This window comes from Lentinula edodes, assembly GCF_021015755.1.
Source record: "Lentinula edodes strain Le(Bin) 0899 ss11 chromosome Unknown C8R40scaffold_26, whole genome shotgun sequence".
Taxonomy (NCBI): Eukaryota; Fungi; Basidiomycota; class Agaricomycetes; order Agaricales; family Omphalotaceae; genus Lentinula; species Lentinula edodes.
Genome location: NW_025764332.1, coordinates 355,810 through 369,620, shown reverse-complemented (window position 1 = coordinate 369,620; position 13,811 = coordinate 355,810). Strand labels below are relative to the sequence as shown.

General features: G+C 46.0%; 4 protein-coding genes across 4 annotated transcripts; 2 read left to right on the top strand and 2 right to left on the bottom strand.

Moving 5' to 3' along the window:
• Positions 1–609: 609 nt before the first annotated feature.
• On the bottom strand, positions 610–1,491 carry C8R40DRAFT_1161680 (DNA-directed RNA polymerase RPB5 subunit; the record flags this gene model as incomplete). Its single annotated transcript, XM_046230156.1, has 6 exons — positions 610–754; positions 805–944; positions 998–1,079; positions 1,135–1,239; positions 1,290–1,372; positions 1,420–1,491. 6 exons carry the CDS (start codon positions 1,489–1,491, stop codon positions 610–612), a joined length of 627 nt encoding a protein of 208 aa, XP_046084526.1.
• Positions 1,492–1,565: 74 nt separating this feature from the next.
• C8R40DRAFT_1113566 (WD40-repeat-containing domain protein) lies at positions 1,566–3,023 on the top strand. Its single transcript, XM_046228473.1, has 4 exons — positions 1,566–1,671; positions 1,723–1,901; positions 1,967–2,837; positions 2,894–3,023. Exons 1-4 carry the CDS (start codon positions 1,597–1,599, stop codon positions 2,969–2,971), a joined length of 1,203 nt encoding a protein of 400 aa, XP_046084525.1. The 5' UTR covers positions 1,566–1,596; the 3' UTR covers positions 2,972–3,023.
• A 27-nt stretch (positions 3,024–3,050) lies between these two features.
• C8R40DRAFT_1113559 (uncharacterized protein) lies at positions 3,051–4,443 on the top strand. The gene is made up of 8 exons (XM_046228472.1): positions 3,051–3,213; positions 3,269–3,343; positions 3,396–3,520; positions 3,583–3,656; positions 3,711–3,717; positions 3,775–3,819; positions 3,878–3,957; positions 4,008–4,443. Exons 1-8 carry the CDS (start codon positions 3,123–3,125, stop codon positions 4,285–4,287), a joined length of 777 nt encoding a protein of 258 aa, XP_046084524.1. The 5' UTR covers positions 3,051–3,122; the 3' UTR covers positions 4,288–4,443.
• Positions 4,444–6,779: 2,336 nt separating this feature from the next.
• On the bottom strand, positions 6,780–13,528 carry C8R40DRAFT_1071001 (uncharacterized protein; the record flags this gene model as incomplete). The annotated part of the gene is made up of 18 exons (XM_046226291.1): positions 6,780–6,863; positions 6,919–7,639; positions 7,785–8,506; positions 8,568–8,640; positions 8,719–8,788; positions 8,848–8,868; positions 8,897–8,921; positions 8,984–10,935; positions 10,992–11,157; positions 11,228–11,419; positions 11,472–11,561; positions 11,623–11,964; positions 12,022–12,404; positions 12,465–12,689; positions 12,743–12,806; positions 12,835–12,947; positions 12,995–13,292; positions 13,361–13,528. The coding sequence occupies 18 exons, from the start codon at positions 13,526–13,528 to the stop codon at positions 6,780–6,782; spliced, it is 5,709 nt and encodes a 1,902-aa protein (XP_046084523.1).
• Positions 13,529–13,811: the final 283 nt, after the last annotated feature.

Below are 13,811 nucleotides of genomic sequence, written 5' to 3'. Positions count from 1 at the left end.
CAAGGAAGAGAAAAATAAACATTTATTTACTGCAACTTCTTGAAATGAGTGAACAGCGAGTGGAATTGGGTTTAAATAGGTTTGAATGCAACAAATACCGTCCGAAAACATCGCGCTAGCACGAAAGCGGTCGCAGATAATTCACATCCTAGACCCCATCTTCAAACGGGGACGTGGGTATGCGGTTATGACAAACGGCATCCCCCAGTCCCGAAAATTGAAGCTGAAGTTCGAGCGTCGGCGCGATGAGTCTCCAAACATGACGAAGTAGATCTTGAATTTCCGACGATGAGAAATGAGCTAGATCTTTGCATAGAACACACTGACAGTGTGGAGAAGATCTGAATGTCGGATGGTTCTACTGAAAAGAAGGCAATCAGTAGAAGACGCAATATAAATCAGTCAGAGATCTTTGCTATTGCTGAAGAATCTCGAAAATATAGGGAAAAAAACATGAGGTGACAACGTTCCGTGAAGGGCCAACTACCGCTGATACCAAATTTCCAACTCGGATCCGAGGTCAAAGAAAATTCGAAATTAGGTGTAGAAATACATGCGGTTAGCTCATTAGGACACACACAAAAGGGAATAGACCAAACGAGCGGATGCTCAAAAACATATCCGGTAACTAGCATAACGCCCACTGGTTTCACTTGGTCTTGTGATTTTCACGACTTGTCCTCGCCTTAATCCATAATAGCGCGCGACAGGATCAGCCAGCTGGATACGAGGCAATTGCGTTTCCTTCAATCGGCTACACAAGAACAATCAGGGTGAAAACATGCGAAGCAAGGAAAAACGAACTATTTTTCCAAAAGTACTTTCTTCTCAGATGGGGATAAAACCTGATGACGGGGTACCAATGAATGATGTGTTATGTTCACAAGCAAATCGGACTCTGAGAACTCCTCTAATCGGAATTGTGATGCCATTGCGACGATGACCTACGACAATTCATCAATGGGCTTGACCATCGTGCTGAAGACGGCAGTCTCACTTTTCGAGCGGATGGTGTCATATTGCCAGGGAAAACAATGATACCCTGCTGGATACCTTTTTCTTCGAGAATTGAAAGCATTCTAAAGGGAGGGGAAGTTCAGCTATAAGTGATAATTGATACAGCATATCACGCACTTTCTCATCGTCTTGACGCCCACGCTTTTTTCATCGGAAAAGAAGATAAACAACTGTTCAGCGGGGTTGACCATCGAATTTGAGAAGAAATTCAGTTGATTGCGGCTATGATTGAATGTTAGACAGTATTACAGTGTAAAGCAGCGATAACTCACTCAACAAACCCGCTCTGATTCGAAAATGACTGGCGAAACGTCGCCAGGTCCATGTTAATCTCCTCGTCTGAGACTGAAAATCCCTTGGAACTCGTCACATTAGGAAGAGAAGATTTCAAAAGTAACTCACTCTATCCTGCACCAGCTCATGCATGGTTCTGTTGACTTTCCATAGCTTAGCGCTTTCGTCGGCGTCAGACATTGGGCAGGGGAATGAAGAAGGGCTGGATCTGGGCTGGACAGTGGACAGAGGTGGGAAGAAAAAAGCGCCGGTCGAAGTAAACAAAATTTTGACCCGGACATTTTCATGGTTATGGCTCCCTCGATCAATGCCAATAACGGCTCTTCTCAGCCCCAGCTTACTTTAAGCAATGGAACTATGGTGAGTTGAAAGTAATGAGAGTTGTTAATCTTCTTAATAATAGTGGTTCAGCTGAAATTGAAACCATCGAGGATATTCAAAACTGCCGTAGAGAATCCAACAGTATCTCCTGGACGACCTTCTTTCGGCCCTCGACATATTACTGGTATATGCTTCGATGATAGAGGGGATCAGCTACTTACTGCGGCTGAAGACGAAACGTTTCGATTGTACAATTGCAAATCTGGCAAGTGAGTTCTCTCATCATCGTCACCTTTCGCTTTGCTGATTATATTTGGTGTCTTTAATATTGTAGACACTTGAAAACGCTTCAATCAAAGAAGTATGGAATAGATCTGCCACGATTCACACATAAAAGCACGGCCATAATTCACGCCTCAACAAAAGAGGACGACGGAATACGCTACCACTCATTGCATGACAACAAATATCTTTCATATTTTAAAGGTCACAAAGGACGTGTAATATCGCTTGAGGTGTCGCCTGTGGATGACGGATTCATGTCTGGCTCCCTGGATAAGACTGTGCGACTGTGGGATTTACGCGCACCAAACTGTCGGGGTTTACTCACTCTTCCTGCACCTCCGGTCATAGCCTATGATGCTTCTGGCTTAGTCTTCGCCGTCGCTGTCAATCATTACTCCAGAATACTTTTATATGATCAGGCAAACTACGACAAAGCACCCTTTCTTGTCATCACGCTTGAAGACCTTACACTAACCCTCATCAGTTATCCACCGAGACCTATATATATGACCTCGCTTTCATTTTCATCCAATGGAAAATATCTCCTGGTTGGATGTTCCGGGGACGCACATTATATTCTCGATGCATTTGGCGGTCATCTGATCGCAAAGCTAGAAGGCCATGTCGGGCTTGAACGACGGTCGGTTGCAGCTGCACTTACTATTCAACCTGACAAAGGATGTAGTGGCGAAGAGGTTTCTTGGACTCCGGATAGCAAATTCATCGTAGGTGGAAGCTTGGACGGGAAAGTACTCGTTTGGGATGTCCAAGATCTACAGGTTCCACAAGGTCCCGTGAACTTGAAGACTGCCCCGCGACAGATATATCCTTTGATCGCTCACGATGGTCATCCTGGAATTTCTAGATGTGTCAAATTTAATCCCCGACATGGGATGATGGCCACAGCTGGAGCAGAATTGGTAGGTTTTCCAGTATTCTTCAATCTCCCTTGAGGCTGATCTTCCCATTCGACAAGGCATTTTGGTTACCAGATACGGCGCCAGAATCTGAGGAGGTTGCCCGCGATCTTCTGAAGAGGAAAGCAGCAGCGTAGAATACAAGTCTAAATGTACTAATTAATAATACATTGCACATAATGATTCAATGCAGTCACGTGGATACATTGCCGGCGACGTGGCACCGGTGAACGTATTTCTTCTTGCTCAGTGCTCCGTTCACGTCAATTTGGCATTGGTCGTTTTCCTATGCGTTTCTTCTCTCTGCTTGCTGCAGCTCTGTCTGTCGCCTCTTTGGCTTCCTTCGTGTCCGGAAACGATGAACTGGAAGAGGAACAAAGTTCGCGAATCATTCACGCTTGCATATTGGTTCACTCACGATCATAATTTCACAGTTATCATTGAGACGGAAGATGTAGAGCCTCGATTTCTGGCAGCAGCAGCTTGGCCTGAAAGCAATCCATTCGGACGTGTGTCACTGCGCTTCACTAAACAATATCTGGATATTCATATTACACACAGATGTCGTTAACGGCGAGAAGAACACAATCGGCGTATTGGTAGAGAACAGATTAAACCGTAATACGACTCTTTTGAACGTTGCGGGGGCTTTCTATCAGCCAGACACGGATGTTCTGGTACGAAACGTAAGTTACTCTTTCGGACTCTAATGGTGCATTACCTCTTATCATTATGTTGACACGTTCAGCTGAGTGCGATGACCTACAACCTTGAATTGATTGACGGTGTCAAATTGCAACTCCCCTATGCCTTCTTTAGCGAGTGCGTGTCCTTTTAAATCTTGCACAAGACCTCACTGAATATTCCTGCTTTCAGATTTAAGGTATGACCGATTAAATCTCCAACGTACGTCCTCATCATCATACGAATGCTTTGGTAGGCTGGGGACCTTCGCCTTATTGTTTGGCTTGAGCATTCGGACCAGGTAAATCATGTGTTGTCGTCCCGTATATATATTTTACCGTACCGTCATCCTTGCATAGGGTGAGAATCAGCGAGTCGTCGCCTACGATTCCATTGTCACGATCGTTGAACCTGAGGGATCTTGGTTTGACTTTAAGTTGTAAGCTCCCATCCACGCATGCCTTGAATATATTATTGATGGTTAAACAGGCTCTCCACTTATCTGGTCGTCTCCGGTCTCGTCGCGGGTCTGGGTTACTTCACTTACTTGACTTTTGTTCCCCAACCAAAACGGTCACGCAAGGCCGCAGTGAGTGCTCCTGTTGGTACTGTCACCGCAACTGGCGCAGGTGGATATCAGGAGGAGTGGATTCCTTCGCACCATCTCCGCAAGAACAAAAAGAAGAGTGGTGTGGTTAGCAGTGGGGACGAATTAAGCGGCGGTGAAACCAGTGGGACTGAAGGAAAGAGACGGAAGGGGAAAAAATAGCGGTCGTACCACAAGCGTAAAAAGCTGAAAATGGGCCATCTTTGATTGTTTCAATCAGGCGTGTAATCTCATTCATCGTATTACACCACGCAAAAATGAGATTTAATTATTTAAATTTACCCAAAGCACGTTATGCATGGGCACACCACACGGACCACCTAAATCCATATATGACAAGAGACAAGACTTGAGAATTGGAGTGTGCGTGTGGCGATTTTTATTGCAATTGCAGTAGAGATTGGTCGCATTTCCTTGCAGCGTGTGATGACTGCATGTTGCTGTTACGCAAGTTGTCGATTATCTCCCACTCCAGGTCCTCCAAGGTGGAGATTCAAACATTGGGTACACTCCTTCAGTTGCATCAGGGCTAACATTTGGATTACAGACCTGTATGGTGCATAAGGGTACATAAGGGTACATACTACTGGAACACAACCTGGGGACCGTGTCGGACTCCGTCTACCCTATCTGGAAGCTCAGAAACGAAGAAACGAAAATGACAATCAGGGCCAGAGGGACCAGGGCAGTAAATTTCGAGGAATTCACCTCCGCCCTGGGAAATGTTGTCAACTTGTAAGGTGCTAAGCTGTGCTAAGGCACTCAAACTTGAGACCCACATTTTCTAATGTAGGAATTCCAATTCGTAAAAAAAAACAACCTCTTCGATTAGAAGTTCGCCCACTCAATCCATAACAAGTATTCGAATATATGTATCAGCTTTCCTGCCTTTCTGCGATCGGCATTAGGTCGGTAAGCGGTTATTTTTATCTTCTCCGTCCGCTCATTTCAATTCTTTTCAATTGCCTTACTGATATTTCAGTATCTACCTTCCGGAGGTTGCTGCACAACGTTCCGAAGTGACCTCCATTGAGGCATAGCCAACCCTGCGCTCGATTTGTACGTCCTAACCTGTCCTAACTACCTTTAGACCTTCTTACTCTTTTTCTTAATATCCCAACGCGGATACTTCCTTGAAAGTTCGTATATCTGACTCGCGCAGATCCCCGAATTCCAAAGGAGTATTATTTGTGGATTAATACATGCTAGGCACCTACATATCGTAACTGAGCGAGTATGGCTAGCCCCGCTCAACTCTGGCGAGTGTACATAGGATCGCTCCTCGTGGCCAAGCACACTTCCGACTTCCGGACGGTGGTGGTGTTTTTCTGGAATGCGTAGGAAAGATTTCTTATCGCTGACAGCTGGAAACTCAGTCTCTCCAGGATCCCTTCATCACTTCAAGGTTCGCACTACATATAGCTCTGTTGGCCTTGAGCTGCAGCCTGCAAGAAGCCTTTAACGTGGCTCATAGAGTGACAATGAACACCTGGTGGCTACATAACCACCGACGATGCACTCGGACTTTTTGATGAGATAAATTGTCATACACAACTTATTTACTCCAAAACGCTGAACTCGACTTGAAGAACAGGACTAGGTCTCACCACCTTCGTATATCTAATCCCAATGCATACATGGTTTCCATTTTGAGTCTTTCTTGTTTCATTTGAGCAGATTTGAGCAGTTCAATTAGGGCGGGCACCGCAGGAATACTGGCTCCCTTCCTCCTCTCCTCTTCCGACGCTTCCCAGTATATTTCATATCTATCTTATTCTATCCAAGGCTTATGGAGGTCCAGGATCGGACGGTCAACAGTACACTTGACCCCTTTAATCCGGTGTCCTTGCAATCTCTTTGAGAACAGCCAATGTGTGAGGAAATGTTTGAGAGAAGACAATCTCAACCTCGTACACAGAGTCACTTGCGATGCGCGGCAGAAGCTGCTCGTAGCAGTATATGAACATTGTGTGTTCGCAGTGCCTGGGGATGTAAAAATCTGACCGTAGACTACATAAGATACGTAGATCAGCGTCCAAATGCTGCTGTGTATCTAAATTCGAAGAATAAGCGCTGGAAGCCACCGGTATGTAAGCTGATCAAAAGTTAAACTTCAGTCAAACCCGAGTCTAACGGAGGAGTATCTACAAACAGTAAGAGACAGTAAGCCGCTTACAAGCACTCCCAACCAGTTCGTTTGTCGGAACAAGAGTCGAGGTTTGGTCAATGTACCGTCACATCGCTCGTTTTGACAGCAGAGGGGAAACCAATTGCAACCTCCTTTTTATGCTCTTGCAGATTCTTGGGTGTTCTCCGTAGCATTACAAGTATTTTTCGTAGCATTACAAGTCCATTGGAAACAGGAGTGCACACGTAGTCAAGCCATGCAACGATGCAAAATGAAGGATACAAGCAGAGTCGGGAGAGACATAAAACGTAAAAACAACGATAGCTTGACGGAAGAGCGATACATAGATAGGGTGACATTGTATACCACAAAAGCGTTGATTAAGAGAGCAGAGGCAGAGGACAGATGAAATGAAAGATAGAGAAATATATAATTATGTGGCGTGCAGTAGCTTATACGTAGAGTGTAAAAGGAAGTTTAAAGATATGCGAAAAATGCCTCACCAGGAAGCAGGTACTGTATAGTCTCAATCTGACGAGAAGAGTCGCTTCAAAAATTCTGAAGCTGCTTGCTTGACTGTAGCGTCAACTTTATCGTTTCCCAGGAGCTCCTGGACGAATCGTTAGCAAATGACAACCCGAGAAGAAAAGGAAAAAGTAGCCCACGATAGCTCTATCAGCTTTTTGCTTCGTATTCGCCGAGCTTTGCTTATGGTCGAATTCTGCCCTCTCCCTTTCCATTTTGAGCCTCTCTAGCTCTCTACGCTGCTGACTGTCCCTCTCCTCCCTTTCTTCGCGTTTTCGCATGTACTCCAACTTCATTTTACTAGCGTGTGTTTGGGCCTGTAGAAACTGGAGATACGAAGAGACCATGCTTTGGGTAATGGTAAGATTGACGACGGCTTGATCAGAAGAAGACACTAAGGAGGAGGAAGAAGAAGGAGTTGAAGAGGGAGGATTGGAACCGGATGAAGATGAGGAAGACGTGAGCGTAGATGATGCTGTATTTGTGGAAGAAAGTGTTGATGTGGAAGAAAATGATGGGGAACCGGTCTGAAGCAGCGCAGGATTGAGTGACGAATTGAGAAGGGAGGATGAATTGGATAACGAATTTGACGATCCGAGGAGGTTGTTCGCTAGAGACCCAGAAGAAGGAGCGGAAGAAGACAATATTGGGGATGTATGTGAAGGTTGTGTAGACATATGGACATTTGTATGGGGAGAAATAGGCGGCGCGTGCTGCATCTCGGAAGGATTCATAAATGACATGGCTAGAGATGATGACCGGTCATGAGACAACCCGGAAACACTGTTCACAGCCTGAGTGAGCGGATGTGAAAAATCAAGCCCGTGGTCATCGTTATCATCGTCATCGTGAGGAACGCCGCTACCACCATTTGACTGACCATGTATTAGACGAGAGTTGGTTGAACGTGTCGTCGCGGGGTCGCCATTCCATCTGCAAATGAGAAGTTAAGACAGTTCATGCAGGGACAAAAGACGGGGAGAACCTTGAATAAAATAGGCTATACCAGCCATTTCTATGCCATTGATCTATTGTGCGAGCGGTGATATTGCCAACGTCGCATCCTGCTTTTCGGGCACTTGCTAATCGACGCTCGTATTCACGAAGTGAATCTGTTTCACTAAGATCAGGACTGAGCTCCAATGAACCCGTGGCTCCAAGGAAGTTCTCGAAGATGTGTATCTGTTTGAACAGATTAAAGTTGCGTTCGTAGCAACCTTTTAGAGCTTGGTAGGTTTTCTTACTGCCAAAAACCTCGTGAGCACACTGCGAAACGTTAGCGACGGCTAAAATGTGTGAAGGAGACTCAATCACCTCTCTAAGACAAGAATTCTTAGTCGCTCGCAAAGAGTTCCAATGATCATCTTGACCGGGACCCATGAGCCATTTGAATAGTTTGGATTTTTCTTCATCGGTCCAGTGTTTGGCGCCCTGTCCGCCTGGATCGTCAAAACTGTCTGCTGCATCTTCTACATCCCTTCGACGCTTGTTATTTGTTTGATTGAGTACGCCATCTGCTATATGTTTCCGTTTGACCTGGCTGGCAGAGGGTACACCATAAGCTAGGTAACTTTCCTTTGGTTGCTGAGCCGGCTGGCCGTTCTGTTGAGGGTGTACGGGAGGAGACGGAGAGACACGATAATCTTGATTGTGAGCACGAGAAAAAGCAGAGCCGATGTGACCATGACCCAAAGCCTGGTTTAAACTGGGGACGTGGGACTGGAAAGTCTGCAGTGAAAGACGGTTAAGTATCTGAAACAAACCAGGGGAAGTGGCCGGACGAACTTACTGTCGAACCATTGTCCATCCCAGAATCTCGTCGTTCTCCCATTCCCAGGTGTCCATACTGCATCACTGTGTCGCTGATACATGGAGGAAAACAAGAAACTATTATTTCTTCAATGTACACTGGATAAAGAAAGCCCTTTGTACCTTCGCACCTGCCCAACTGGCATCCCGGGCTGGTCTGGGTCGCAAGCTGTGGTCCGCAAGCGGTTCGTTTGAGTGAAGCTTGTTTGTGCCAAACAAATAAAATAATCGCTTATCAGTTCGGTTTAAATGTTACGTACTGACGCGCAAAGCAAGATTTGCTACAAGTTACAACACAGAGCTCTGTACAGCGAGAAGTAGAAGGTAAAGCACACTACACAACACAATATGTATACGTATAATAAGGTAAAAAGCCAGCTAGCTGTCTGCGTCAACATTATCATCTATATCATACTCTCCATCATCTACCGACCCATCCGCATCAAGGTCTCCATCTTCTCCTCCTTGTGCGTCAACCATTTCCACATCGACCCCTTCGTCATCTTTTGTCACTACCCTGACAGATTGAGTATCACTCCCGAAGACAGTGATATCACTTGGAATGCTATGCCGACTCCCTGCATCTATGTCCTCCACTTTCACATCGTAGTCCTGGAGTTCTTTCGACTGAGATGCATGCTTCATATCAACGGTAGCATCACCATTCAATGCCGCAAAGACGACAGGTTTTGAATGAAGAAGAGACAGCAGACTCGTAGCAGCGGTGGCTTCTACTGATTCAGAACCCTTAAGACTAGCATCGCCATCACCAAACAAGTCTTCCATGCTGTCCGTTATGGAAGGATTGGAAACAGAGACAGGAGACTCGGAATGCACATTATGTTCTGGGACACTCTCGACCTGCTTCCGCTGTTGGGGCTTTCCAGGTTTTCGCCCGTTCACCTGAAGTTCGTCTGAAACAGGGCCGGCCAAAAAGTCACCAGAATCATCAGATGCGACCGCCACTGCAAAATTGCGTAGTTGCCTCGGCCTTGTGGCGGGGACTAATTCTGTTCCTTCAAGCTGCATGAGCTCGTCATCGACCGATATGATGGGTGGCGGAGACGCGACCGAAGAATGCTTGGAAGATTGTCTCGTCACTCGTTTGACCAGAGTAGAGACCTGTCGAGAGCTCCTGCTAATACTTCTACGCCCGAGCACAACTTCAGCTTCTACGGCTTCTTCGATATCCATGTGATCAGCAGGGGAGCATTTTCTTTGTGTGTCCCAATGTCCAGCTTCTACCGCGCTTTCTTCTGCTTCTACACTTTTCTCATCCAATTTGACATTACCTTCCTTCTTCTCAGATCCATTCTCAATCTCATCCTTTGTGTGGTTTTCATTTTGCTTCGACATCTTCGATATCCTCTGAAGGGTAGAGGGCCCCACAGGCATATCTGCGCCAGCAAGATTATCAATCTCCGAGGGATCGTCCAATACATCTTCCTGATGAATTTTGTTGGACACATCAAGAGCTTCTAAGGTTGAGCTTGGCTCTAGATTGCGCGTTGGAACGAGTTGTGGCACCAAAATATCTACCGAGCTGTTTTCATCCGCGATAACATCTCCTGTACCACATGTAGCAGTTGAAACATTTGCACGTTTTCTCCGATGCCTTGGGGAAGGTGATAATTCACGTTCCGGGGTCGAATTTCTTTTGGACAGCATACGCCTTCGACCATTTAATGGGGGTTTGTTGGATAATGTTGGTTGTGGAGATTGTGCAGAAGATTTCGAGAGATTACTTGCCTCCATTTCGGCCGCATTTACGACATTATCATCATCGAATAATGATAACGGAGTGTCGGTCCCTCGACTTGCGCTACCTTCTTCTATTGATAACCCATTCGTCGTCAAAGCAGTGAGCCTGTTGTCGCTAATAAATGGTCCTGTCCCAACAGCTTCCTTCGCCTCTGTCTTCTTCACGACCCCGAACTCCCCTTCCGCACCAGCCCTGACCAGTAGGAACGGACTCCACTTCAGCTTTTCAGCTCGTAACTTCAAATACCCTTTTGCCTCCCAATTCTGCATATAATTTCGCACGACCTCTGGGTCCCATGTTATTTCGTATTCTTTTGGGGCAATGAACGGACCTATGGGTACATGATGATGATTGTCGTTTGAGTTTTTGTTATCGTCGGTTTGACTTCGTTCAGTGGTGTTCGTTAGTGTACGTTGCAAATTGCGACGTGCGACACTACCGCCTCTTCGACCTTTGACGTATTTGATAGACTGTCCAGGAGATGGCCGAATTGAAGGTGGGGTGACGGGACGAGAGGATATCATATTTTGTTGTACGAGAATGTTATATATGTCTTCGATTGTCATGGATGTAGCAGTGCTGATGTCTAGAAGATAAAGCAAGAATCAGAAATTATATCCGATAAGAGGAGAACAAGCGCACCTTCCAGTCGCGGGTTTTCAGGAGCGGTTTCAAGGTAGCGCATAAGAGATAATGTCCAATAGTTTTTGTATCCAAGGGCACCTAGAGCAGACAACGGCTTTTCGGGTGAGCCTGTTCGCTGTTCCTTCTTCGATAATAGATAGCCTGGCGGATTCATTAAAATGAGCTACGAACATAAGAGACAAGCGCTCACTGAAGTCAATAAGTAAATTTCCCCAACCTTGCCTCTGACGTACAGGCAGAGTCATGATACAGCTGACATTGTAGTCCTTTGGGCTACGTTTCTCCTTGCTAAAATATCCAACAAAACGTGCGCCCACGTCGTCGACTTCGGTCATCACGTAGAATAGAAAGGGTTCGACATCGTAGAACAAAGATTTGTGATCAAGATACATCTTGGATAAGAGACACAGATTTTGGCAGTAGATCTATGAAATCCATAAGCACACAAGTACCCTAGCGTTAGATCATTACGGATACCTTGTTCTTTCTACCATCGACTTCAAATATCGACACTGAACCATCTCTGTATATCTCGTCCCCTGGTGGATGTTTTGCTTTGCATTTCATCTACATGTGATCAAGTGAGCATCATGCTGACATACCGGTAAAGGATAGAAAACCGACTCACCCGATGGCGAACCGCACCAAACTTGCTCTTCATGTATTTCAGACAGAACTCGCAGATCCATAAGCGCCCATCTGGAATGTTGGCATATTCTTCTGGGAACGGTGCATCATACCAAGTTTTGATTTCGTGTGCACCAAATCGAATCGTTCTGATGCGGAGAGTAGGCGGGTCAGTGTTAGTCGTGAGGGGTCCACCGGGAGTTGAAGGTGTTGGAGAGTCGGAAGTTGGGGAAAAGGGAATCTGGTTGAGTGTACTTGAACGAAGGGGCCGAGAAGAAGGGCCTGCGACTGGTTCGTCTTCCGGGTTTTCAGAGGTTCGTCGAGGGCGTGGAGCGAGCTTTTCCTAGAATAAGATGATTGAGTCCATTTGTTTTTACGTCGACGACACAAATGAGTTCACTTCAGCTATAGCCCGACTTCGCTCGAACCGTTGCTTATCAGATGGCAAGATGACCGTCTTTGAGGTGTCTCGTTCATCCCCTCCAAGTACATCATCAAACAATCCTTTCGATTCTTCCTCTTCTCTCTCCTTCGCTTTTCCTTTTCCCTTCTGAGTAATCCGAAGGCGGACCTTGGGTATATTGATATTGTTAGATGGTTGTGCAGGAGACTGCAGACGGAGCCGCATACGTTTCGTCTGGCGGGCATTAGGAGTAACAAGGTCGTCGTCCGAATGATCAAGAGCGGGACCTTTACCCTTCTTCAATGATTGCATCGATTTTGTTCTCGTACGCCGTAAAGGTGTAGCTCTCGTTTCCACTTCCATCTCCAACTCTTCGTTATCTGTGACCCCAACTGGAAATTGAATTGCTTTTGGAGCTTGCCCTCTTTTTCGCGACGCACCCATTCTTGATTTCGCTTGAGCGGGCTGTGAACGCGAGGAAGAAGCAATGGATACTGCACGCATTGGAATTTCGGAATATTCGTCCAAGGTTGGTTGATCGTTGTTAGAAGGATCACAAGTCACATTCAGGTCAGTATGCAGATGAGGATTGTCTGAGCATTCTGAGCAGAACCAATCTCCTTCCGGGGTTTCGACCGGAGGATCAAAACAAGAGCCGTGCCATCCTAACTCAACCATATATCACCCAGACAAATTATCAATCACCACATCCACTCACCTCGATCACAGCCATCACATAGGAGAAGATCTTGCTGCAAAGTGGGTAAGATTGAAGCGTAGTTCTGAAGTTGGATAATGGAGTTAACACACATCATTATCCTTGCTTCCACATATCTCGCAACTCTTACATGCTGCGCACTTCCAAGGCCTCGACCTCAATGCATCGACTCTCATGTGTTTCAGGGACAGACAACTCGGATGACCTGGCAGAAAGTAAGAAAGATAAGGGATAAAGTAGCTTGCAACTTACAATTTCGCCCACAATCGACGCAACTCAGCATTGTTTCTGGGTCTCCATCTCTATTTCCCGCATCATTTCCTGAGCAAGCATCGCACGACGCATCTCTTTTCTGTTTTCTTTTCCGTTTCATGGACTTCTGCGAGGGCAAAAGCTGTGGTTGATCAAGTGGTGGTTGGAAGAATACTGGTTGAGGTTGAGGGGCGAACGGATCACCCTGAGGGCCTTGGGAATACTCGCGAACGAAATGGTCCGTTTCCACGAGTTGGGCTGATTGTTCTTCGTCAGGTTCTTCATCATGGTCTTTTGACTATGCTACATAAGCAAATCTGGACGCGACGCGACTCATACAAGCGCTTGAGAGTAAATAGGACTTACAATCCCCTGAAATGACCCATTATGCTCAGCAAATATCGGCAGTTTGTCCGCCGAATCCATTAAAGCCGGATCGATTGGTATGTCGTCCAAGTTGCTCGTAGGTGTGCCATGATCATCAGAAGTCGCGGGCTCGGATTCTGGAACTATTGAAAGTGCAGAAGCCCTCATTTATGACAATGAGAAGCCAGAGTGAGCTTGGAAGGCTCGGAAGCCTTTAAAGTTCTTGCTGGGTATCACTTAGTTTGTGGGCGGCGGCTCTCAGCTCCAATCATGAGCTCAGCGAAAATTTTCCCACGATTAGGTTGACTAGGGCAAGTTGAGCTTGAAAGCTTGAAGCTTGAATCTCCTCATTTTATCACTAGTTTCCTATACCTTTCCAGCTATGACGCTTGCTAAATCCCTCTACCAGCGTATGTACATAAAATAGTATGTAAAAACGGGAAAAGATCAC

What these genes read in the sequence shown, in the direction of transcription:
- C8R40DRAFT_1113566 (XM_046228473.1), top strand. Translation starts at nt 1,597, where the DNA reads ATGGTTATGGCTCCCTCGATCAATGCCAATAACGGCTCTTCTCAGCCC. An exon ending in CTTTAAGCAATGGAACTATG is followed by an intron (nt 1,672 to 1,722) that starts GTGAGTTGAAAG and finishes ATAGTGGTTCAG; the next exon opens with CTGAAATTGAAACCATCGAG. An exon ending in TACAATTGCAAATCTGGCAA is followed by an intron (nt 1,902 to 1,966) that starts GTGAGTTCTCTC and finishes TTAATATTGTAG; the next exon opens with ACACTTGAAAACGCTTCAAT.
- C8R40DRAFT_1113559 (XM_046228472.1), top strand. Translation starts at nt 3,123, where the DNA reads ATGCGTTTCTTCTCTCTGCTTGCTGCAGCTCTGTCTGTCGCCTCTTTG. An exon ending in TGAACTGGAAGAGGAACAAA is followed by an intron (nt 3,214 to 3,268) that starts GTTCGCGAATCA and finishes ATAATTTCACAG; the next exon opens with TTATCATTGAGACGGAAGAT. An exon ending in CGGATGTTCTGGTACGAAAC is followed by an intron (nt 3,521 to 3,582) that starts GTAAGTTACTCT and finishes TGACACGTTCAG; the next exon opens with CTGAGTGCGATGACCTACAA.